The sequence below is a fragment of the Chenopodium album genome, chromosome 23 (genome assembly GCF_948465745.1).
Source record: "Chenopodium album chromosome 23, dcCheAlbu1.1, whole genome shotgun sequence".
NCBI lineage: Eukaryota > Viridiplantae > Streptophyta > Magnoliopsida > Caryophyllales > Amaranthaceae > Chenopodium > Chenopodium album.
In genome coordinates this window covers 34360553-34386218 of record NC_137856.1, presented here as the reverse complement: position 1 = coordinate 34386218, position 25666 = coordinate 34360553, and the positions used below count along the sequence as shown (strand labels likewise).

The 25666-nt window shown below is 31.4% G+C and overlaps 1 protein-coding gene and 1 long non-coding RNA gene across 4 annotated transcripts; one reads left to right on the top strand and one right to left on the bottom strand.

Moving 5' to 3' along the window:
* Positions 1 to 3741: 3741 nt before the first annotated feature.
* On the bottom strand, positions 3742 to 8127 carry LOC145607444 (uncharacterized). The gene is made up of 5 exons (XM_081663092.1): positions 8061 to 8127; positions 6311 to 6796; positions 5634 to 5722; positions 5025 to 5480; positions 3742 to 4365 (listed from the first exon to the last, which is right to left on the bottom strand). Exons 1-5 carry the CDS (start codon positions 8125 to 8127, stop codon positions 3742 to 3744), a joined length of 1722 nt encoding a protein of 573 aa, XP_081519218.1.
* An 8088-nt stretch (positions 8128 to 16215) lies between these two features.
* LOC145609662 (uncharacterized) lies at positions 16216 to 19933 on the top strand. Of its 3 annotated transcripts, XR_014106048.1 has the most exons (4): positions 16308 to 16354; positions 16479 to 16530; positions 16698 to 17029; positions 19663 to 19933. It is a non-coding gene; the product is annotated as an uncharacterized LOC145609662 (long non-coding RNA). The 3 variants fall into 3 exon arrangements; XR_014106046.1 differs by lacking the exon at positions 16479 to 16530 and having other exon boundaries at positions 16216 to 16354; positions 16682 to 17029; XR_014106047.1 differs by lacking the exon at positions 16479 to 16530 and having other exon boundaries at positions 16227 to 16354.
* Positions 19934 to 25666: the final 5733 nt, after the last annotated feature.

Sequence of the window (25666 nt, the reverse complement as noted above, 5' to 3'; positions counted from 1 at the left end):
TGCGACTCAAGGTATGAGTTTTAAGTAGGGATTTTATATCCAAAGAAGTTCATCTAGAGAGGTTTTAATTAATTAGATGAGTGAAAGTTAAGCTACTTCGTCCTGTTGTCGCATGTACACGATTTTATCAAAAATTGTATCGTATCTTGATTTAAAGATTTCAAACCTCCAAATAAAATCTAACTTCGGCAAAGATCAATGAAGATGAAGATTAAGCGGAAGTATTGGAGGACTTTTAAATTATTCTAAATTTTGATTTTTTGAGGGAATAAATTATTCTAAAACAATTTAGATCAATAATCATATATTTAAACTAGATTACCACAATTAATTACAACTTGGGATTGCAAAACCAACTTTAGTCATTGCATTCTTATGTCAAATACCACAGCAATATACTTCGTATATACTAGTGTGTATATATATATATATTTTTTTTTGAAAGGGATACTAGTGTGTATATATATATATTTTTAAATCTTCATGGTGCGGGCCATGGCTTGGGTAGGCCCACCCTAGATCCTATGAGTATATATGTTGTTCATCGGCACTATAATAAAAATGCATCATGATATTCATGAAGCTATAGTTTACATACCTTCTTTTAGAGATGTTCTTCTTTTGGAGCTACTTGTCTTGCTCTTGCTTGCCATGATATTTTTGGGTTTGCTCACAAAATTTGAACTGTCTCATGTGAAAACAATCCAATTAAAAAATGAAGTAATAAGCACTTAACACAATGCTAATGTAACCAAAAAAAATTAAAACCAAACAAAATGGTAATCTAATGCTTTAACTAAATTAGTTGTAAGAACATGAATATAACCTACTATGATAAATATATGAAGGAAGGTGCTATTTTTTAGGTTAGGAAAACCTTACATTTTTCTATAGGTGAAGGATTTAGAACAGGTGATTTGCAGGTAGTCGATACGCTTGTATTTAGGAGTATATATACTACAGGAAGTATAGAAATAGTTTTTAAATAATTATTATTATAATTAAAAATATATATAGAAAGGTTGAAAAAAGTGAAGAACGTGCATTGTCGTTTGAGAACAAATATAAGAACCATGCTGCTTTCTCTGATTTTTTTTTCTCCTTGTTACATTATTTTGTCTTTTTACTACATCTGTCATTTTTGCATTAGATTTGTCATCTCTCATCTTAATTTCAATACAAGTATATAATAAATAATTTAGTTTTAATTTTGTCAATTGTAAGACGTTTAATAGTGCATTAAATTCAATTAATCCTTATTTTTAAAATCTCGGGTAATCAATATAAGCTGGTAAAAAAAAAAAAGAGATTCGCATATATAGAGCATGTGGATCGTAGTAACAAGTGACCGTATAAATAGAGCTTGCTGACACTGTAATTCAACGGGTTGACCGACCTTTGGTATCGTAAGTTCAACGGTAGAGATAAATTAAAATATGTGTACGGACTACAGAAAAATTTCTGTAGTCAGAGTGATCGAGTGACATTGTTTCTTCGGCCAATAATATGGTTGAATATATTGGGATAAAGCTAAGTTCATACCAACTCATACATATGCCTTGCCCCTAAATTGTCTGCGAGAAAATACAAGTTCTTCATGTAGTAGTTGATTCCCTTGTCTACTAGGTACTACAGTAAGCTACCTTTGACTATTATTAAATTTTTCTTAATTATTTTTTTTTATTTTTTATTTTTTGTATGTGCGTGTGTAGGGGAGGGAGGGGGGGGGGGGGGGGGGGGTTGTGAATAACCTACCTACCATTAAAATGGAAATAAGATTTAAGCTCTTACTAATGTCGGCTTTGACTTATTTCATTTGTTTGCTTAATTTATTTCCTTTTATTATGAGCATTTCTTTGTGTGCAATGACAAAATCTTGGTTAGCTATAGAGTTCTCACTTCTTATTGAAACAAGTTTAATACCGAGTAAATCTATACAAGTATAATTTATATATATATATACATCTCGATAGTCAAAGGAAGAACTTAACATAACAATAACCATTTTGAACTGTTAAGCTAAGTTTTAATCCAAAAAACTAAACTCATTTAATCAATTTTCAGTTTTTAAGTAATTCAAAACCATTCTTCATATAAGAAAATTTTAAATCCGAAACTAGAATTTATACCAAATTTCACTTATAAATTACTAGGTGCTCCTTACTTTATAATCTTAGTTAAATAAATTTTACCATCTTACCCACCTTACTCAACAATACTTGCATCTTTAAACTAATTCTCTTTTCCTTCTTAACTCACCTTTTTAACCTCAATCTATTTCTCTCTTACTATATCAGTTTATCCACATTTTTCGTTCATTCCCCTACACAACTTACCTACAAACAAATTAAAAGTCGACATTTTTCGATCCGGAGCTAGCTTTGAATCTTTGATACATATATATGTATAGCAATTAAACTTTCTATATATACCATAAAGTTTGAAAATTAAAACATGGGTAGATATACAATGAACATACACATGACACGTTAAATTATTCTCCCTACTTGGTATTACATACTTTCACACACACTGACTACGAAGTATATTAATATTACAGAGTATTACTATAGTGTTAACTTTGACATGATAATAATGGATCACAATTAAACAAGGTTCCAATCCCAATGTACCAATTAGAAGGTAGGACCACCATATTCGGAAAGCAAGGACGTAACAGCCAATAATTATGCAAATTCCAGTTATTCACCCATCTGCTTAACTAGCTTAGGACGTAACAGCCAATAATCGACACTGATTTGAGTTGTATAAACTCAAGCGCACTAAGAATGTGTTGTACAAAAGAATGTAAAAAAGTACGTGTAAAAGATTGGGGTTTCGGAGTGTTGTAAAAAAAAAAAAAAAAAAAAAAAAAGTTCTTACATTATATAATAGATATTGAAAAAATTTAATTATTAAAAATACAAATATTAATATTTTTTAATTTCTTTATTTAATATTATTCTAATTAGGGTATGTTCTCTTACGTTGAAATTCAGTTCAGTTCAGCTCAGCTCAGTTCAGTTTCTAATTTCTTTCTCTTATAAAATATTCAGTTCAGTTCAGCTCAGTTCTGTTCAGCTAAGTTTAATTATGATAAAGATTTTCTTTAATTGAATTATTCGAAGATTATAAATAGAAATACCATATATAAAATATATAATATACGTAGTATTTAGAAATGGAAGTTGAAAAAAATCAAATATATAATATAAGAAATTTTTTGTGTTGGATTGGCACTATATAAGAAATCTACAAGAGTAGAAAAAGAAGAAAAAAAGTTCTACCAAACTACAACCTGTAATGAAGTATGTAAAATGAGCTATTTTGTTAAATACGGGTCTGGGCCGCACCCGTCACGGGAGAGTGCAAGTCCACCACTTTACAAGACCAAAGAGGTTCCACCTCAAAACCATATGGCAATGAGGGGAGTAGCCCCTTAGCCTTATATTGTGGTGGTAACTCTTGAATTCTTCCCATGTGGGATTTCATAACCACTATACTCCCTCTTTTTAGTGTTTAGTGTGGGACAAGAAGAATGCTCACATGTGGGTTGTTCATGGGCTCAACATCTTTATAACGATATAATGCTTCATTCTTTCGTAATCGTAACACTAAAATTTTAACGTTATTCACGAAATACTTAGATAGACATAATTATACATCCATACGTAATGTAAATGCGTGGAGTAGAAAAAAATTGTAGTCATCATCATAAGAATCCGACCTTGATATAGTTAATTAGTCTTTGAATAGCTCCTGCTGATGACGGAAGAGATACTTAGTTCCGAAGGTGGAGCGATAAACAACCATCAACAACGGAAAATGCAGCCGGAGGTAAACGACGCCGGTGAACCAAGCAAAGACGGCAACAATAATCCACACCGATTTGTAGGGCAAAAGGATAATAATTGACACGGTAAATACCAACAAGATGGCCAATATTGAGAAGAGAAGCATGACTAGACCAACCATTAATTTCAAAGGCAATGATACTAAGAAGTCCTCTTCCGCATAAGTTGAAGTCAAAATGGATAAGAATGTTAGTATTGAAGCAGTTGACGATAACAAGGAGAATGCATCTGATATGACAAACACCCAAAATAGTTTCTCATTGCTTTGCTTATTTGGTGGTTGAAAGATTGCCTGGAAGACTATGGTTGCGACTAGAGCCGCGACAACCATACATGATGTGGAGGTCTTACGCATCCAATTCTCCCCGTCTTTTCTTAGTTGTTCATGTTCTCTATTGAACATCTCTCGTGGAGTTTCCTTGCTAGTTTCCTCTACTTCTGTGTCGCTAATTTGCGTTAATATTAAGTTTTCTGAATGAGCGTATTGTCGCGGTACTATGCTTTCAACTGCCTGTTATCATCACAAACATTGTTACATAAGTATTAAATATAAAGCCAAGAGGTTAATACTTTTTTTTTGCAACGCTTTCCTTGGGTACCATATATCAATGTGAAAATTTGACCAATAGTATCTTTAGTTATCATTAAGTAAAAAAAAATATGTAACAAATTGAATATTAATAAATTATTTGTTGAGACGAATATAACCATTACTCACATAACTACATTAATGAAATGTTATTGCAATATCTATACTTATTACTTAACACCTAATAATTGTACTAGTATTAATTTTTGGGGCCTTTTTCTAATTGGGTCTAGGACAGTCGCCCCTCAAAACAGCCCTCAGGGCCGGCCCAGTAAGTGTAGGGGTCATCTTCTTTTGTCAAAAATAACCATACTACGTAGCACTTGTTTGAATTACGAGTAGTATACTTCGTATTAATTACTCTATACAAAAATTTCATTGCTTTAATTATTCTTTACGAAAAATCTAGCAACTTTAAATTCTTTTATAGTTACATATTGCGTTCATGTTGCTAGTGAAAAGCGTAAGAACATACATGATGCTCTTCCATGTAATTAAGTTAATTTTAGAATTTAATAATTCAACAAAAATCAATAAGTAAAAGAAAAGAGTTAAGTAAAACATGGAAAATGAAGCATTACCTGAAACCATAAGAGTTCTCGCTGCATTTGAAGAGCAGCACCCGAAGCTCTACCGAGTATTTCAGGCTCAGGTAGAGTGGCAGCTAAGTGTAGGATGTTGTTTCTATTAATAGGATTCGTGTAAGCAGTTAGCAAATGCCTAATACCTTCAAGTTGGAAAATATGACTAAAGATCTTTTCTTGACGGTACTCAACAGCAGCATGAAATATGGTTCGACGCTGATGGTCTTTCTCCCATATCAAATCCGGGTAATGACGAATGAGGGTTGTCACGAACTCATAGTTGCCCATCCTTATCGCGACAAAGAGCATTTCAGGCTGTGGAAAAGATAACAACTCAGAGATTTTTTGATGATTTCTTGAACCTATCACTCTTCTCCAAAGGTTCTCAACCAGTTCATTTTTAAGGTGATCTTGGTGCTGTTTTCTCACTGTCACGTAAACAAATATATCGAGCTTCATATATTAGAATATGCATCAATTGCTAACACTTACAATACTTATACTGTTATACACCTCATCATAAAATATACGAGGGTTGAAAGCATACATACGTGAAATCCAATCGTACTTGAGATAACTTCGGCTCTCTATATGGTTTTTTCTTGCCAAGACATGCAATGGTGTAAGCGAATTTCCATTACGTCTAGTGGCTATTTCATCATCTTTTTCTATTTGTATGATCTTCCAAGCCACATCTGCATCAAGTGTCATGCATAAGTCTATGGTTGTAATAGAATATACTAGATTAGTGCCCATGTAATGCACAGTAGTAATATATTTTTTTCGATAACTAATTTGTGATGTAATATAAAAAATGAGGCAGCTTATGTGGAATAAACAAATGTAATGCGTATTATAAAAATGAATTAATAATGCCAAATTATTAAAGTTAAAATTGAGAAAAAAAATTATTTTTAATTTGATGTATTGAATTTAAAAAATAGTATACATTATACTTCGTATTACGTTAATAATGCATTATATATCGTTTTGGCAGTAAATTTTTTAATGATAGCTTGACATGTGTTAAATATGATGTAAGCATTATGTTCTATTTTAGTATTATTTAATAGATTTACTCTTAAAAAAACTATAGCCTTTTATTCAAAAAAAAAAAGTAAAAAAAAAAACAACAACAAACCCACAAAATTATAGCATGTTCACCTTAACGCATTTTGATAAGTTCAGACTTTTTAATATTTATAAATAAAATAAGTTCAGATAAATTTAGATAAGATCAATTTCAAATAATAAGTTTAGATCAGAACTCAAAACGAACTTACCATAAAGATCTTTTTCAAGAGAAGCAACAAGTAGATCGGTTTGTTCATTCTTAGACAAGTCATGAAAACAATGATCTAAGAGATGTTTGACCATCTTGTCATGGCCTTGCAAAACAGCAATTTGAATTGGTTTCATTCCACTTCCACCGGAGATATTGAGCAGATTTGGTTTTAATCTCCGCATCTGGTGGACAATGTTAACCTTACCCGAAGCAGCAGCCAGATACAATGCGGTATTTCCTTCATTATTAGGTAACTCCAAATCCAATTTCTGGCCATGTAAATGGGCGTGTGCTAGTAATTGCTTGACAAACACATCACGCCCCGCCGCCGCTGCTAAATGCAAAGCAGTATCTCCGTTTCTTGAGATTTTTTCCTGGAAGCATTTCGGATGATTTACGTGTATTTTTTCAGCAGCCTTCCAGTCACCGCGGAGGCAAGCTTTTTGTAACCTTAGATGATATTCTTCGAAGAGTTGGCCAACATCTATTCACAGAGATATTTTTTCGTTAAAGAAGGAGAATTAGAAAGGCATGTAACAGAAGGCGGTATAGGATAATGGATACTCCCTCCATCTTTTTTAAATGTTACACTTCGTTTTCGCTAAAATACTCCATTTAAATATAACGGAGTAGTACTCTTTCATTTCATTGTCCATGCTAAACTGCTACTCGTTTTTTTTTTTTTCAAACGAGGGGATAGGCCCCAAAGAAAAACAGAACAAATAAGCTACGAGGGAACAAAACGGGGAAAACTACACCTACAACATCATCATGAATAATACGGCCTAAGGCTAAAGGGGGGACTTGAACGAGTTCAATCCAATTTTCTTGAGAGATACCCTGGTTTGCTATTTTTTTTTTTTTTTTTTTTTACTATTTCTCTCATTTGTATCCCTTATTTTTCATTAATATATTAATGAAAATATATAAATAATTTTTTAATACTCCAACTAACCTACATTCATCTTTTTTATATTAATAATAAAATTATGTGACAATCAAAGTGTAACATTTTGGGGGGTGGGGGGGGGGGGGAGCCGAGGGAGTACGACTCCATGCCAACATCAAAATTTCCGTGGTGAAACTGATTGTAGTTGTACCATGCATTAATATACCTGTTGTACAATGGAAATTGTCTTTAAATCACAAATAATAGTCAAAATGAATTAGATGAATAGTGCAAAAAACAAAACGTGTCATTTAATCAAACACTGAGGGAGTATATCATTCTGCTCAAGAATCTCATTTCCAAAAGGTTAATATATCGAATTTTTCAAGTCAGCTGGTCTGGTCATAAACTTTTAGCCAAGTGACAACTTTGTCCAAACGTTACAAATCGACGTTCGCACCTTTATACTACTAGCCCTAGTTATGTACTCAACTAAGCTTTAATTTCTAAGTTCAATTAAGTTACTCAACTAACTACGTTTACAATTCACATGTAACAAAACAGTTACGACGTACTCAACTAATTAAGTTTTCTAAGTCCAAACAACTTATTAAAATTTCCACTGCGACTAGTTAGTTAAACAAGTCGATGTACCTCTAGCAACCTGCTGATTATAGTTTACTAATCAGAAATTTAGGGTTTGTATTAGAGTATGAGTAGTGTATATATACAAGAGATTAAGGCTCAAGAACTAGGCCCGTTAGCTATATAATCTACACGCTAAATATAGGCCCTAACACAAATACATGCTATATATGATCTTATGTCGGAGGTGCTAAAATAAAGAGATTTTACTTACCAGACGAAGAATTCACATAAGGGAGTGGAATCCCAACTTCTACATCAATTTGTTCAGGGGGCGCCATCAAAATGTACACTGTATTTGAATTATTATTTTTTTTTTCCCCTCTTTCAGAAAAAGCATACACTTATCTAAATGATATGTTTAATCGTATATATATATATAGAATATATAGGACGACACACATGTTACTGCGAAAGCTCGAAGAAATATACCGGCCAGCGTCCATGTTTAGCAGCTTATGTAGAAGACTATAATTGAGCGCACATAATTAACTAACCATTTCATGTCATAATCTCTTTTTTGGTCTTTGTTTACGGTTTCCGAAATTCCATTCCAAGAGCATGAAGGTCATTTTGAACAAAAAGTAGAATGTAAGTGAACCCTTGATCATATAAAATAGAGAAATATATAAAGCATCACAAAAATAGGTAGAGCACAAACGGCAAAACTACGAGAAGATAAGCTAAGCATGGGTTATTATATTAATATTACTAGTAATTAGTAAAAAGCTTTCTTTAAAGGTAACATTCTTTTAGGAGGGGTTAACCAAATCTTGTACTCTTGTTCTTGTTGCAATATATCCACTTTCCCCCCACCATCGTAGTGGTGGAATATTTGTTTCAAAGTACTAGTGCGTGGTTTAGTTATTAACTCCTAATGTATAGGAATATAATCTAGTATGTAAGTAATAAGCTTGTGTTAGTGGAGTCACAAAATTAGTGAGTTTAGGGGGTTAATGTTAGGCATGATCTAATTATCATGAGATTATGTTCCAAACTTTTAGCTAAGTTTTGCACAATGTATATGTTACTATGTAGTACGTACTTTTTTGATGGATTGAACACAAGTTTACATTATTCTTTCTTCCATCTCATCTCTCTTATAATTTCAACATATAGAATGTATAGAGGATCGCATGATAGATCATAGGGTTTGAATACAAAGAGACTTCAACTTAATTATTATAATATAATTGAAACAAAATAAACATATACATGCGTATTATACCGTAGATTATTTCATAAAGTCTGAAAAAATATCATTTAATATTAAAAAAATGTAGCATCTAATTTATTATTTTTATTATTTGAATTTCATATAATCTATATATCAACTTGAATAATGAGTTAGAGATAGTGGCAAAAAAATATCCTTACATATATTAAAGCTATATTGTATGAGAAGGTATTCTGTCAGACCGGACTGGCGAAATGTTTTGTCAGTTCGGACTGACAAAATGCGGATTTTTGATATCCTCAATAGGCGGGATGATATCCTCTATTGGCTGGAAGATATCCTCTAGTTCTGGATAATATCTTTTATCGGATGGATGATATCCTCAATTGGCTGGATGATATCCTTTATTGACTTGATGATATTTCTATTAGTTAGATGATATCCTCTACTAACTGAATGATATCCTTTATTGACTATATGATATTCTTTATTTGCTGAATAATATTTCTACTAGTTGGATGATATCCTTTATTGACTGGATTATACATCACATAAAAAAGCCCCCATTCAATTTTTTGGGCATTTTTCGAAAATACGAGAATTTCAAGCAATTAAACTTTCTCTCTCTTCCGCCATGGATGACCTCGCTCCTCTCCTTCGTCATAACCACCACCAACTTCTCATCAGGTGGAAACTAGTTCTTCATCGTCGCAAGAAGATGACGATGATACTTCTCGACTGACGAAACAATGGGTGCGGACCCAATACTTTGTGATATTGTATATGAAACATTAAATATTATTATTAGTAGTACTGTATTTTATTTATTTAAATCGAGATAGATAGGATAGCAAAAGATAGCTAGGTTAAACAATGCTATTAGGAGAGTTGTATTGTACTACTATTGATTGCTTAACTCAATTTTATTAAGAGAACTAGATTAGGTCCTGTGTCATGCATGGTAATTTCACTACTTTTTTTTAGAAAAATATTAATATTTTGTTAATAAAAATATCATGGAAAAAAATACAATTATAATATATTTATTAACACGACTCAACCTGACTAAGAAAAAATCCTAATAATATATATATATACATATATATATATATGTATACATATGTGTACATATGTGTACATATATATATATGTATGTATGTATGTATATATATATATATAAAGTAAATATAACTATGGAAACTATATAAATCTAAATTATTACATTTATATGATATGGTGAATATTTTGTGTAAATTTTATACAGTAGTAAGTAGTTGATGACTTGATGGTATATATTGACAAAATTTTAAAAAAAAATAAGGGAAGGAGACTTTGGAGGGAAAAAATATCACTAGGTATTAGTACATGTCATTGCTGGTGTTTGTTTTAAGTATTATACGAAGTATATATATATTGATATTGATTGATTTGATATTGATTATTGTACTATCGATAAATAACCTACTAGTAGTCTAGTATGAATAGTGTATGCTTCTTATTGGGCTATAGTACATGGGCCAATTTGTATGGCATTTTGGATTTGTGGAAGGACTTATATTGGCCCAAGTTGCTAGCAAGAAATCCTTAGCAAAGCTTACTGCAAGCCTGCTACTGGATGGCAGCATTCGAGATTTTTGTTACATAGTCAAAGTTAATAGTCGCAGTATTGAGATTAACCCAAGAACATTTCCATTAGTGAAATTTATTTGTTACAAAGTATAAAAATTTGAACATCTATTATTTAAAATTGATATAGAAATAGTATAAAATGATTAATATGTGATGCAACTATTGCGATATAGATTATTTATTACAATAATTATTATATTACATACATACACAATTACACACACGTACATCATGAGTATATTGCACTTTAAGTGCTTAACACATATTAAAAGTAAATTAAAGTAGATTTATAACATATATAACACGTGTGCTCATAGAGTGATATAATGTACCTATTAATTTAATTTTACATAAGTATATTACTGAGTAGAGTCTGTAGACTTTGTTATTTGACATGAAACTGTATCAACTTAGAAAATAAAACAAAGTTTCCAACTTCCAATATATATAACCCTACATTGGCTATATGTATATTACTGAGTAGCATGTTATTTACGAGGCTTCTGATTAACTCGGCAGCATGAGATAATCGACACTGGTGAGGGTGGTGTAGACTTAAGAGCCTTAAGAATGCGGTGTGTTACATGTCCATTGATGTCACTATTTTCTTTCACAATACGTCCAATAGCCTCATGTTCTCTAGCAAACTCATTACATTCTACTTCCTTTGTTTCGGAGGAGGTTATGAATTATGATCATTGATGCTTCGGCGGTCAGGAAGACAACGCCTGCACCCTTAGCCAGATTTCCTTGGACCGATCCCGGGTGAATCTCCGGAGGCTTGTTGTTGTTCACGGCACCTTTGATCATGAGATTATTCTTGACCATATTGCCACCATACTTTTCGATCCTGGAGCCCTTGTACACTTGATTGTTTAGTAGCTCAAAGAAGTGATCTTTGTTATCGAATAGTTGCACTATGAAGTTCTCAGGATCCGATTTCCCAATTTGGAATTTGATCGCCACGTTAGGTATTTCACCTATATTATTCATGACCCATGATCATTATATATATGAACTCAAATAAATTAGCCTAATTATCAACAACAAATTTACCAACGTTATCACAAATTACAATTAATTAAACTTTATAGCTAGCTTTTCTAAGACGTATAACTCTATTTTATATGCAACATATGCTTCAAATATCAAACAACTTTTTTTAGAGAGCCACAAGCACGGGTAATGAATCGATCCAAAAATTACTTGAAACTGGAAACCGATAGAGTGAAGCTATAATCAATTGAGCTATCTCTCACTCTCAAATATCATACATGTGTAAACAAAAAAAATAAAACAATCTGGCATTCTAATGTAAATGTACCAATCCTTTTATGATTTCGTCCTTTTACAGTACAATTAAAAATTATGTTGTTAGGAAATAAACTAACCTTACCAAACACCAACGAGATTTGTTGTAAAAAAAATATATGATATACGGAGTATCTTTTATTTATTCTATCTTTTACGCTTTTCTAATTAGATGAGGTTTGTAATTAGGAAACTAGATAAATTATAGGTACATAATCATGTAGGATCATTTAGGCTTTATAGAATATAATAATGGTTTATTGAGGAGGAAAATCAATTCAAGAGAATGAAAATAATAATGGTTTATTGAGCAGGAAATTCATCAAGAAGATTATTGTCTTATTTTCTAGGAACTTAATAAAAAAAAATAGTTTTGTTTGATGGTAGAAAATATGAATTTTTACACAAGCATTGTCTCTTTTATTCTCGTGCTTTGATATTTATTTTATTAATGTGGTTTAAGGGTGAGTTCCCAAATCATTTCATTGCACACATCCGTTATAACAAATGTTATCTTTAAATAAATTGAAATTAATTTTAAGTCAATTAGATCACCCTATGAAAAAAAAGGTCGTCTGATTTGGTGTAGAGAACTGAAGAATAATGAGTGCTATTGTTTTATTGTACATTTGTACTACAGTAATACTACGTATTATCCTAGCTAAGGGTCTATTATAATTAGTCAAGTACTAAACGTGTAGGCGTACATTTAGCTAGGCGGTCATGTGAATTTCGCACAAGAAGCATTAATATAAGTTATTTTGATCGATGATTCATGTACAACTTGCGAATCCTATAATATAAGAATGACTATTATGGAATTAGTTTAATAGTACATTCCGTCAAAGAAAAAAAAATAATACTATATGCTAAGGTATGTATACATCAAGCAATACGTAACTACCAAAGTAAAAAAAAAATGTTGATAATAATATTTTATAGCAAAAATAAAATAATGTAATTAATTACTTTGAAAAAAACGCTAATTATAAACTATGTAATCATTAAAACATTATGAAAATCGTATTTCAAATGACCACTAGCTGTAGAAATTGAAAGCCAGCAAAATACATGCATGTATAAATGCAATCAAATTTTATTAAATCTAGACTTTTGATTATAAAAAGTAAGTTGACTACAAGCCATTACTCCCATTAGTACGACTATTTCCATGTATACGTACAAACTTACTCCTCCGTTAATCATTTTGAAGCATATAGCAAAGTATGTAATCAAGTTAATAACCTGAATCAGGGTCAAAATAAATAAATAAATGACTGTAAATTTTTTTTTTTTTTTTTTTTTTTTTTTAATATTCGTTAGGATATATAATAAATAGAGTGATTGACACTTTTATTGAGAATGATATTTTAACTAGCTTCGTTCTATCAATTGCTACCTTTGTTTTGATACAAATTACTTGATTAGTGGTTTTTAGGGTCTGTTCAATTCAGCTTAATTTCAGTTTAGTTTATCTTTTAATTTCCTTCTCTCATAAAGTATTCGTTTCAGCTCTATTCAATTCAGTTCAAATCTATTCAGTTCAGCTCTAATCAGTTCAGTAAATGTAAATAGGCCCTTAATCAATATAGAACTTGTATTGTACTGTACTTTATTTGATGAAGAAGAAGAAGATGGAAATGAATACTTCGAGTGTGTGATTATGGCATAATTTGGTCAGTTTCATGCTAGCTAAGTAGCTAGTGTGTCTCGTGCTCAAGTAGGTCGTGCCTAGTATGACTTATTTTTTGAGTATATTTGTATAAATTTTTTTTTAATTTTATAATTTCTCAAAATATATTTTTAAAGTTGGGTTAAAATTTTCAAAATTTATATTTACATTGTAAATTTAAAATAAGAAACTCTAATTATGTCCATATTATAATGTGAATAAATGAATCGACTAAGTTATTTAATCAATAAAATACTATATATGGTAGTCATACAAAAGACGACCACTATAAAATTGAAATTTTTTTGGCAACGTAAAAGTCAAATTTACACATTATATATACGTAATTTCATGTGTTAATGTTGCACCATACGTCCATATACAAATATGACAACAAGTGCATGCAGCAAAAAAAATAAATAAATAATGCATGCAGCTATGCTTCTTTACCCATGAGTTTGGCTGTCTCGCTCTTGCTTCTGCCGGCGCTGCTTGCCATGATACAATATGTTGTTCTGCAGGCATCAATTACAATAGTTTAAGGACTGATTCAGAAAATAACAAGCCAGTTATAATATACCAAGTATTTTATGTACTTGTATGAAATATGACTACAGTTTATACTAATTAAGGTAGGGAAGCTTTTCTTTCTTTAAAAAAAAAAAAAGAAAAAGAAAAAGAAAAGGTAGGGAAGATTTTACTTCCCTTGTCTTTAAGGTTCTTTCGGTAAACCTAGTTACACCATAAGCATGTATATACTCCCAACAACTCGTTTTCCTATTAGTATTCGTTCGTGGTTTATACACGAAATTTAGGTAAACTGAATTATTTGTTTCGAAAGATAGGAGAAAAAAATGGTGCATGATTTGAACGAAAGTATGGGTGAAAATTGAAGAATGAAACATAAAACAAGAAGGCCGGGTAAATAAAATATAAAAATAAATGGTGGCACAACTTTTTTGTGCAAGATAATTAAGGGTAATATGGATTGCTAATTTAAATTGTGAGAGTTAGTTATTTAGGGATAGAAGATTCTTCGAAGGTAAGATATAAGGGAAAAAAAAAAGAAAAAAAAGATTTTAAATAGAGATGGGTATGAGTTGAGTTGGCTCGATTCCGCCATAAGCCTAGTAAAGCATGAGCTCATTTTTCGAAAGATCGACAAAAACCCGAAATGACATGAACTTTATTTAACATGTTACGTTTTAGCTTTTAGGCATGACCTACTTGAGCACGAGACATACTAGCTAGCATGAATTGAAACTAACCAGCCTATGCCATTCTTAATACTAAATATGATTAATTTTTTGGAACATGCAAAAGGATTTCAGGAACAACAACAGAAAGAGACTAATGGAGTGATAAAACAAGATGGTAATCTAGTTGCATTAACTTGATAATTGGTAATTGTTGTATGAATAAATCAATAAAATGAAATAAATCTATATTTTTTTCCTAATGAATGTTGTATAAAGCAAGATGCAATTTTTAAGGGTAGAAAAATGTATAAGACAAACCTTAAAATTTTCTGTAGGTGAGCTGAGGGATTTAGTTCCTTAGTGATGATCGTTTGTTTACGCTCGTTCTCGAGATTTATATAGAGAGGGGGGTAGGAATAGGTTGGAAGAACATGCATGTGCGTCATGAACACTAATCGTATACTCATCTTTAATTCTTTATTTTTATACTTTGATAGATACAACTAGTTATTTTTTTTTCTTTCAAATGTTAGGAAATTGCAAGGGTATGTATTAGACCGATCAAACATCCTTTGAATTTTAGTTTTGAGAATAGATTAAATAGACATCTACTGTTTAATTTCTCAGTGTTGATTGTAAAGTACGCCAATCATTGTAGAAAAATGTAGATAAGAATTAATTTAAGGTTTTAAATTATTACACAGCTAACATAGATGACATCCATGGTCCATGTACATTAGTTGATATGTAGTAGTCTAAACAACTTACATTAGTTTAGGAATATAAAACAAAATCACGCGCAGATTAGCTTAGTGTAATTAATGGATTTATTTTATAAATACTTTTCTCTTCTAGCTTCACTTCTTAAACATAAATCTTACGGTTATTTATAGCATTTTTCTAAAAAAAAAACACACACATTTAATTTAGTTATATAAGTATATAACTTCAAAATGGGAAGAACAACTCAAAGTCATTTATAAACAAATTGCTTTATTAACGCTAGTTAACAAGTTTAACCAAGACGACCATGCATTATTGGATTGAGGAGGTGAACTTAATCATAATTTAAGTTTATATTGCAAAATTGGAATGTTTAATCATTGTTTACGTGGTCAACTAATAAGCTTGTACGAAAACGAAATAATGTGCAAGTCATGGATGAAGCATCTCTACACTACTACAAAACCCATTGTTTTTCGACGCTATCATTAAGGTGTCAGTGGAAACTTTGATTCCCGTGTTTTCTCGACACTTTTTGGCGTCCTTACTTATTGTTGATCCAAATAAGCGTCCAGAATATTAATCATGTGATAAGCACATGTTCTCTAGCTTGCTAACTTCAACTGTTCAACATAATTGGGGGAAAACCGGAAAACATCAAAACCGTCCTCTTTACTCTCCAATAACTAAACCCTAGCCTTCCTCTTAAATTCTCTATTCAATTTGCTCTCCAAAATTGCAAACCCAACAACAAATTAAACTGAAAGATCCTCTTTGATTTCATCATATTTAATTAGGTATAAATTCTAATTGTTTTTAAGTATTCTCTCCTTTCTCAATAGATTTTGAATCTAAGTTTTTTTTTGTTTTGACACTTATTTTTTATTTTGATATTTTTCGGATGTAATTTTCTTAATTCAGCGAATTGGGCTTCAAATTGTGTAAATTTCCTTACTTTTTTTGTCAATTTCAAGTAATCTTCTTGTGAAATTTGTTTGTTGTTTTTTTGCTAATATATCATTCGCATTCCTCTGTCGAATCAATTGTTTCTCTAATTTCCTTACTGTGATATTAATTTTCTTTGATTTCGGCCTTAATACCTTTTTTTTGGCATGAACTCCCAGATCCACACAAATTTAGGAAACAAAATTCTTGATTAAGGGTATATTTATCTCTCCCAATCGTCAACATCCTTAGCCGCCCCGGCGGCGATGCCTCCCTCACCGGCCATATCTTCATTATCAGTGGCTGGGTTCGCCGGCCACAATACCTTCGCCTTCCTTGAGATCACTGATGGTTCTTGCTCTGCGGATCTACAAGTTATGGTTGATGACCCGCCTTGTTCATACTGGTACCACAATTTCTTTTTCGGGTACGCTTAACAGAAGACTTAGCTGAAGTGTGTTGATAAGGTTTTGGGGTTGGATCCCGCTAATCCTGCTACTTATCATCTTTGGTCGAGGACTAATTTGGTAATGTTTTATTAATGTATGTTTGTGTATGATTATTTGTTTATTGCATTTTGTTGGTGCTTGTTTGTTTGATTCATAACTTAAATTGGAAGCCATATTTAATGTGGATTTATTTTTTTTTTGGTAAGGATTTTACAAACAGATTCTGAACCTGAATCCTAAGAGTTTAAATGGTAGCATTTTCCTGACGATCCCACCTTTTTGGCCTTCCTTAGACCCAAACCTTCCAATTTCATGATATCCTTCTGAATTAGTTTTATGATTTTTGATGAGTTATGAGGCTTATATTCTTAGCAGGAAGTGAATTGTCAGGTTGCTAGCTTTGTATCAAGGTTATAGAAAATTAGTTGAGCAAGAGAATTGAACTATTAATATGTATATATACGAACATTAATATTTGTTTAAAACATCCATTTTGGTATAATAATTTAAAAAGTATGATGGTAAAAATTTAAACTTTTGAATTACAGATTTGTTTATAGGAATAGGTAGTTTCTAAGCTAGTTGTTAAGGTTTTGGTATAAATTAAAGTAGAATAAGATATCTAATCTGAACAACCTCTTGTTTACCATAATCAATCAAAACCTGTTTTCAACAAGCATCATATGGCATCACAAAGTTGAGGATTTTATGGCCCAATATGATCTTGATGCAAATATCTATAAAGGTGTGGACAACAAATCATTTGTCTATGTTTCGTGGAAAAAAAAAATTGACCCACAGAATTTGGATTATCTCGAACAAATTATCAACATCTTTCACGTACCCTTGTCTTATTAAGGTTCCTCTAATGAGTCAGAGTAGTTAAAATACAGGTAGTATGATCTCTAGGAAGAATTCTCAATGAAAATCAGATTTGAAATCAGAACTGAAATTCAAAATGCTTGTGTGTGTGTGTGTGTGTGAAATTCAGAGCTTGTGTGTGAGTGTGTGTGAAAGTCAAAGCTTGTGTGTGCGTGTGTGAAAGTCAGAGCTTGTGTGTGTGTGTAATAATAATCTGCCTAAGGTTCTCTACTCTAGAATACTCCCGTTTATACTGCTTGTCTGTCCTGCACCCCTGCTGCTTGCTTGCTGTCCTGCTCCCCTGCCTAAGCTGCTTGTCTGCCCTGCTGGGGCTTTGGATGCAACCTTTTAAGTAGAATAAAGTTACAACCTTTTGACCTTAATAATGCTAAATGAAAGATGAAAGTTCTTCAAAAATGGTTCAATCTTAAAAGCAATTTGAGTTCTTTTATTTTAGCAGCAATACCAGTAGAATCATGACTCACATCCTACAACCTACGATACTTGTAATCGGGGACTCAGGGTAATTGTGTCAAATATGAGTACGTCCATTTTTCTGACTTGGCTACTGTATAAAGAATCAAGAATTTCCAGAGTAGTTTTGAGTTATAATTGATCAATTCGTATGAATTGTTTTAGCAAGAGTAGCACTTTCTATACTTGAAAAATAAACAAAAATGGACATTATGAATTTTTGGTAATGTTATTTGATCTCACAAACTATATCTTTGAGAATTTTCTTAAATTATGTGTTATTGTATTCCATGTTGCCATTGGATCTCACAAACCATATATTGATGTTCAGGAAAAGGTACAGTAAATAGCCAATGTTACAGGCTATTATAGAAAATTAATCAAATTTTATGCTGGGATTATTAAACCTAGTAATCAGATTTTTAAGGAAGGGGAATTCAATTGGTCTAGTTAATCTTTTGAAGCATTAGTACTGGATTTGCTTTGTTTCTCCAAGCCTTTCACTACTGAGACAGATCCTTTAGCCTTCTAGGGTTTGCACCAGACATGGAAAAAGTTAAAATCGTTTTATACAACAGAAGAAATATAACGCCATTCTAAAATTCTGGTTGCCAATATCCCAAAATCATGGATTTTGACCATGAAATTCTACACAAAAGTGAGAGTGAGAATGTTATAGCTGATGCTGTATCTAGGGTATCGTGTTGTCCTTATTAGTTACAGTCTCTAATACATGCAAGTTTCACTTATAAAGGGCACAAATAAGAATTAGGCTCACAGGAACAGATCAGAAGTTATAGCTTAAAATGAAGTGTGAAGTGCCAATACTGACATCCTTGTGTTGTGGATCCGACATGGGTACTACATATGGTGAAATGAAGAGTCTGAGACTCTGAGTAACATAGCTCACAATCAACTGCAGATTATGAGACATAAAAAATAACTACTCAAGACTAGAAAATTCTGTCCTCAAACATCAGATTACTGATGCAGCACTCCGTATCTTTTAAAGAAGATGTTCCCCATGCTTCTCATGTCAGTTGGATCCTGGTCATACATACATAAAAATTAATGCTTGCCTGACCAGAACCCCAACGCACCCATCCCCAACCCCAACATACACATACCAACAGAATTCCATGCCAGATTTTGTATTACTTGATCCATGCTTTGTTCAGTTAGGCTTTGGATTTGTCCGCAATACTGATCTAGTCAAGAACTCGTGATGAAAGACCTGTTGGCTTTTTTGTTCATTTATATTTCTATGTTTAACTTACAATTCTATATTTAAATAGTATACATGTTGAATCTTGAGCCTATATTGTGTAATGACTAATGTACTAATTTATACTTTGTATTTTTTTTTTTTTTTGAAGATTGGAAAAGGCAATGTAGGTGCACAAGACCGGGTCACTTGAGCATCAACAAGCGACTATATCGTCTATAAGGCCATCATCTATCTATTTTGGTTTTAGTCTTATATTAGTGATGTATTTATTTAGGGACAAGCTACTATAATATGCGACATTTTTTTTTTAATAATTTTGTTGATGTTTTCTTTTATAAATTTGGTAATTAACTACGTACTCTTATTATTGTAATTAATTATTGTTTTTTTTTAATCTAGTTATATAGAATATTTGTTTATTTTTTTAAAATTTATTAACTTAAATTAAATTATGATAAATTTAATTAACTATAATGTATGTATGATGGTAATAATTTAATAAAAGGAAAAAAAAAAAGCTTAAAAAAATTTCTAGACGCTTTTTAATGTCTACATAATTGCACATTTTCATATTTCAAAGAGTTTCCTGCCATATCATAGGCTGACACGAATAAACGCAAGACAACAAAAAGCGTCGTTAAATTTGAGTATGTGGACAGGTAAAAGCGTCGCTAAAAAACTACACACATTTGGGATAATGCGCGAAATACGTTATTTTCGACGCTTCGTATATTAGTTAGGACACAAAAAAGCGTCGATATTCTCGACGCTTTTTTGTGTCCAAAAAAATTTTCGACTCACGTATTTTCGACGCTTTTTATCAGCGTCGAGAAATAATTTTTCGACGCTTTTTATCGTCGAAAAAAGGCCTAAAAAGCGTCCAGAAAACACGCTTTTTGTAGTAGTGCTAGTTCTCTACGAATGGTTGAACAGCTGTCACTTGACAAATTATTTATGGTCCTTCCTTCCTAAACATAAGATTAAAGTGTACTTTATTCATCTTATGGTGCTCTTAATTAAGTACTTAATGTTATAAAATACTAATGTTTTACGTTACAATGCAAATATCTACACCACTACTGTATGAAAACGTAAAAGCACATTATATTATTATCGACTTATAAAGTACAATATATTATTATTGTCATATATCATCCTTCTTTCAACATAACTCAGTATCACGTTACGATGTATAAAAATTATGTGTGTGTTCAACATTATTTCCGTTTCCAACACCATTTTGGTTTTCAAAACTCGAATTTTTTTTCGAAATTTCAACAAAAATTATCCCTTAAAACATGGATTTTAAGTGGAAAAAAATTTCCACAATAATCTCTAATCTTTCCCAACACTTAATCCCTAATGATCAAAGAACAAGTCTTATCCTTGACCTTGACCTTACAAAAATTCTTACACTTTAAAAAATTTAGTCCACATGATTTGACATAAAAACTTTAACATGAATAGTTTGTCATCTACGAAGTAATATGGTTTTTGTGTCTATTTGTTTATCTTAATCTTTATTATGAAGTATATCTTATTCAGCAGAAAGAGACTTAAGCCGGCCTGTTTTCGTCATCTTAATTTTGCTGAACTGAAATTATTTTTACTGAACTGAAATTAATTTTGCTGAACTGAAATTATTTTTGCTGAACTGAAATTATTTTTACTGATTTTCTTTTATAATTCTTCTTTCAGAAAACTGAATTTTACTGAACTGAACTTATTTTTACTGAACTGAAACTATTTTTATTGAACTGAAATTAATTTTACTGGACTGAACTTATTTTTACTTAACTGAAATTATTTTTACTTAATATTACTCCCTCCGTCCCTAAATTACATTCCTCTTTCTCTCTATTATGTGAGGAATAAATGCTAGAAACAGGAATGTAATTTAGGGACGGAGGGAGTATATTTTTAAGGTGAAGAGAACAGAGCCTTAAATTTAATATTTAAAACAAAAGATTTTAATGTAATAATAAATGGAAAAAGATTCAGTCCTTAGGGCAAATAAGCTAAAAGTAAAAAGAATAGACAATAAATAAACATTTAAAATAAACATTTATTACACCAATTTACTTGTGAATTGTCGACAAATTCTCTACTTAATACTTAAAAAGAAAGTATATATTATTATCCATAATAAATTTATACTTGTATGCACTAGTACTCTTTAACATTTTTTTTTCGTAATGACATAATTTCTTTCTATTTTTTGATAAAAATAACATTTTAGTTACCCTTCTTCCTATGCTCTAACTCCCAAGCTAAGGGACCTTTACCTACTAATCCAATCGTGAGAGATTTTGATTTGGTCCACTAAAACGGCTCTCCCTTACCAATATAATGATAATAATAGCAATAGGAATGCTAACCCAGTATGGCAGTATGCATCCTTGTAATATTATATTGTAAACATCGTATTGTTAAAATAAATTAATGAACGCGCTAACTTAAAAATCAAACGAGAATTGACTAACGTTGTCGTCTTCCCTGTCTTTAGAGAAACTCGTGTAAAGTAATATTTTGTTTCTATCCTGGTTAAGAATATATACATGCATATTCTCCCTTTCTCATTTAATTTGTCGTTTTTTTTTTTATAATAAAAAGTATTCCCTCCGTCCCTAAATTACATTCCTCTTTCTACCATTTATTCCTCACATAATAGAGAGGAAGAGGAATGTAATTTAGGGACGGAGGGAGTATGATTTTGTTGGTCAAATTTCATACAGTATAATTCTGTAGGGTTGTATTGGTAGCTATGTTTTAATTTACTTCGTATTAAACAACAGACTGAATTGGTATAACATATATACTTCGTACACATATAGATGACCACCAACTTAGGTAAAAGAAAATTGGTAACTTAATTAATTAACCACCACCCTTAACGGCCTTAAAGCCTTAAAATGGACACTATCAACCCCTCGGCGTAACTAAGTAACATCTAACAATCGACACTGATTTAGGTGGTACAGACTGAAGCGAGCTAAGAATCCGGTGTATTGCAGTTCCATCTATACTACTATTATCGTTCACAATACGACCAATAGCCTCATGCTTCTTAGCCAACTTCTTAGAGTCTTTTGTCTTTGTTTCCGAGGAGCTGATGATGATTGATGACTCCGCGGTCAAGAACACAACGCCGGCACCCATAGCCTGATCACCCTGGACCTTTCCCGGGGATATCCCTGGTGGCGTACTATTATTCACGACACAATTAAGCTTGACCTCGTTTTCGCCTTCCTTTTGGATATAAGACCCATTGTACATTTGATTTCGTATCAATCCTAAGAAATTATTGTTCCTACTGAATAGTTGCACTTTGAACATCTCTTCCACAGAATTCGGGTTGATTTTGAATATGAACACCACTTCAGGATTTCCACCACCTATATTAGTTACAGTAGTTATTAGCCATGAGCATTGCACCAAGAAGGTCATTACAAATTAAAAAATTAACAACTAATATTAAATATTTTTGTACGGAGTAGTATTTTTCTATTTTTGGATACGGGAGGTGTCTCCTATCACATGAGAGGTGGGGTGAGGATCGAACCTAGGTTACTCCTAGGGAGATGGAGGGACAAACCGTCCCTAACCTCCACTCCATGATCCTGATCGATCATACGGAGTAGTAAATAAAAGTCATGTATGTTTTGGTAAATGCACTAATATTTTAAGACACTTAATAATGTTAATTAAAATAATAATAAACGTTAAAATAAGGGGTTTTTTTCATGATACATGCACGAACAACTTGCGAATTCTATATTATATCTAACAATGACTATTATTACAGAGTGTCCGACTCAGTGGCGGAGCCACCCTTGTGCAAGGTGGGTCACGTGACCTAGCACAAAAACGGGAAATGTTTAAATATTAAATATTGTAATTGGTAATGATATGTACTCCGTAGTCTAATGGTGCAGGCTTCATATTTTTAGACTAATGTCGGCGGTTCGACTCCTAGGGGAAGCTACACTCCGTGTTTTTTTTTTTTTTTATTTCATTTAGAAGATTAATATGTAAACGTAATGCATACTTACAACTTTACAAGTGAGTTCTTAGTATTGTAGTGGTGGGAGGCATTATAAATTTTGTCAAAGATCACGGATCAATTCCTACGGGCATCATTTTTTTTTTTTTTTTTTTCCTTTTACATAATATCTACCACTACTTACTTAGTTCTCAAACTGGTAAATTGTTAAAGGTCATTGTTCTAATTTTTTTGGGTAATTTCATTAGTGACTTGTCATTATCCTTTTCCTTCCCCGTAACATTTAATACTTTTGGAATTTTTTTTTTTTTTTTTTTTTTTTTTTTTTTTTTTTAATTAACTTTTAGAATATTAATGCATTAATTATGATTGGTATGCGGTCGATAGCTAATGGTGACCTAGCACCCGTAAAATCCTAGATCCGCCACTGGTCCGACTTAGTTTAATACAATATGGGTATTAATCAAACTATGTAACCACCAAAATAATTATTTTTAGTGTCATTACACATAGTTATAATATAGAATTAAGCCAGCAATAATACATGTAACCGGACAAATTTATGTTAATGTTATGCTATACGTACATTAACGTATTCAAGATATATATCTTGACTTTTGATTAAAATAGTACGTTGACTCATCAAAGATGATATTACTATGACTATTTTCATGTTTGCTAACTTAAATCAATTTGAATTGAAGCATATAGCAAAGTAATCTAACAAAGAACTATAAATATGTGAGGGTTAAAAAAATTTGAGTGTAAATTTTTAAATACAGTAAATAGATTTTGTGAGAATTAAATACGAAGTATAACGGTAACAAAGCACTTGACCGTACCACAGTACTTTTAAATTAGTTACTCATAGTTAATTAGTGTGTGATGTATATTGTACACACAATATTTATGTTACTCTAGTAAAATATAGAGATAAAATATAAAATGTTTGGGAATCAACAAACAATGAGTTCCTATATGAAAACTTATAATAGTAGAATACTTGTATTAATTTTAAGTAGAAAGGACAATAAAAGAAATTTTAAATGTTCTCAAGAAGTTCTTTTTTTTTTTTTTTTTTTTTGACGGGGTTCTCAAGAAATTCTTTATGGTTTATCCTGAATTTTTTGTTATATGTGAAATTCCACACTTCATTTGTTTATCCTGAAAACAAATGAACGAAGTGTGGAATTTCACGTACTCGAAGTACTATATATGTTATACCATACTAAAATTAAACAAGCATATGTACTTACCATCTACTAATTGAGATGTTTTTATTTTGGAAGTGTCTGCCCCGTTATTGCCTTTCCTGCCGTTCTTTCCCTTGAATATCTGCAGGCATCGATCACAATAATAATATGAGGACATTTGAAGTAACAAACAAGCAAGCTAAGAGAATTATAATATATAGTGTATATAGGAGTATAATATGACTATACTACTAATACCAACATATTATGTTACTAGCTAATTTCTATGAATGTAGCCTAGCTAATATAATTAAAGCAAGAATAAGCATTGCATTAACCTAATATTGATAATTATTGTATGAATGAAATGGAAGAAATTTATGTTTTTTTCTAATAAATATATACAGCAATATGCTACTTTTGATGTTGAAAATTGATAAAAGCCAAACCTTAAACATTATCACAGGTGAGGTAGGTATTTAGCTTCTTATTGATCGTTACTTGTTACGCTTATTCTCGAAGAATTATACATATATATATAGAGGAAATGTAGGAATAGGTTGGGAAGAACATTGATCATGGACGTCATAAAAATAATGAATTAATAAAAAAAAAATAACTAATTGTATTCTCATTTGTATTATAGGTTTGATAGAGACAAGTTTGTTTTTTCAAATATTGGAAGTTGCAAGGGAAGTTTGATAAAACATCCTTTGCATCATGATTTTGAACATAAATTAAGTTGATATTATATTCTGATAATTTATACTACGTATTAACAATAATTCAATTCTACATGATAAAACTTATGCTTTATACATATATTAGACATTAGTTAATGAATAACTAGGCTAGTGCCAAAAGTTAAAGCCATGAGTTACTATAAAATGGTGTAAAATTAATTTAATTGTATTTTACATTATCTTTAAATGTTTTAAAACTATAATTGCATCGTG

What these genes read in the sequence shown, in the direction of transcription:
- LOC145607444 (XM_081663092.1), bottom strand. Translation starts at nt 8,127, where the DNA reads ATGGCGCCCCCTGAACAAATTGATGTAGAAGTTGGGATTCCACTCCCT. An exon ending in TTACACCATTGCATGTCTTG is followed by an intron (nt 5,481 to 5,633) that starts GCAAGAAAAAAC and finishes TAATATATGAAG; the next exon opens with CTCGATATATTTGTTTACGT. An exon ending in GAGAACTCTTATGGTTTCAG is followed by an intron (nt 4,366 to 5,024) that starts GTAATGCTTCAT and finishes TGATGATAACAG; the next exon opens with GCAGTTGAAAGCATAGTACC.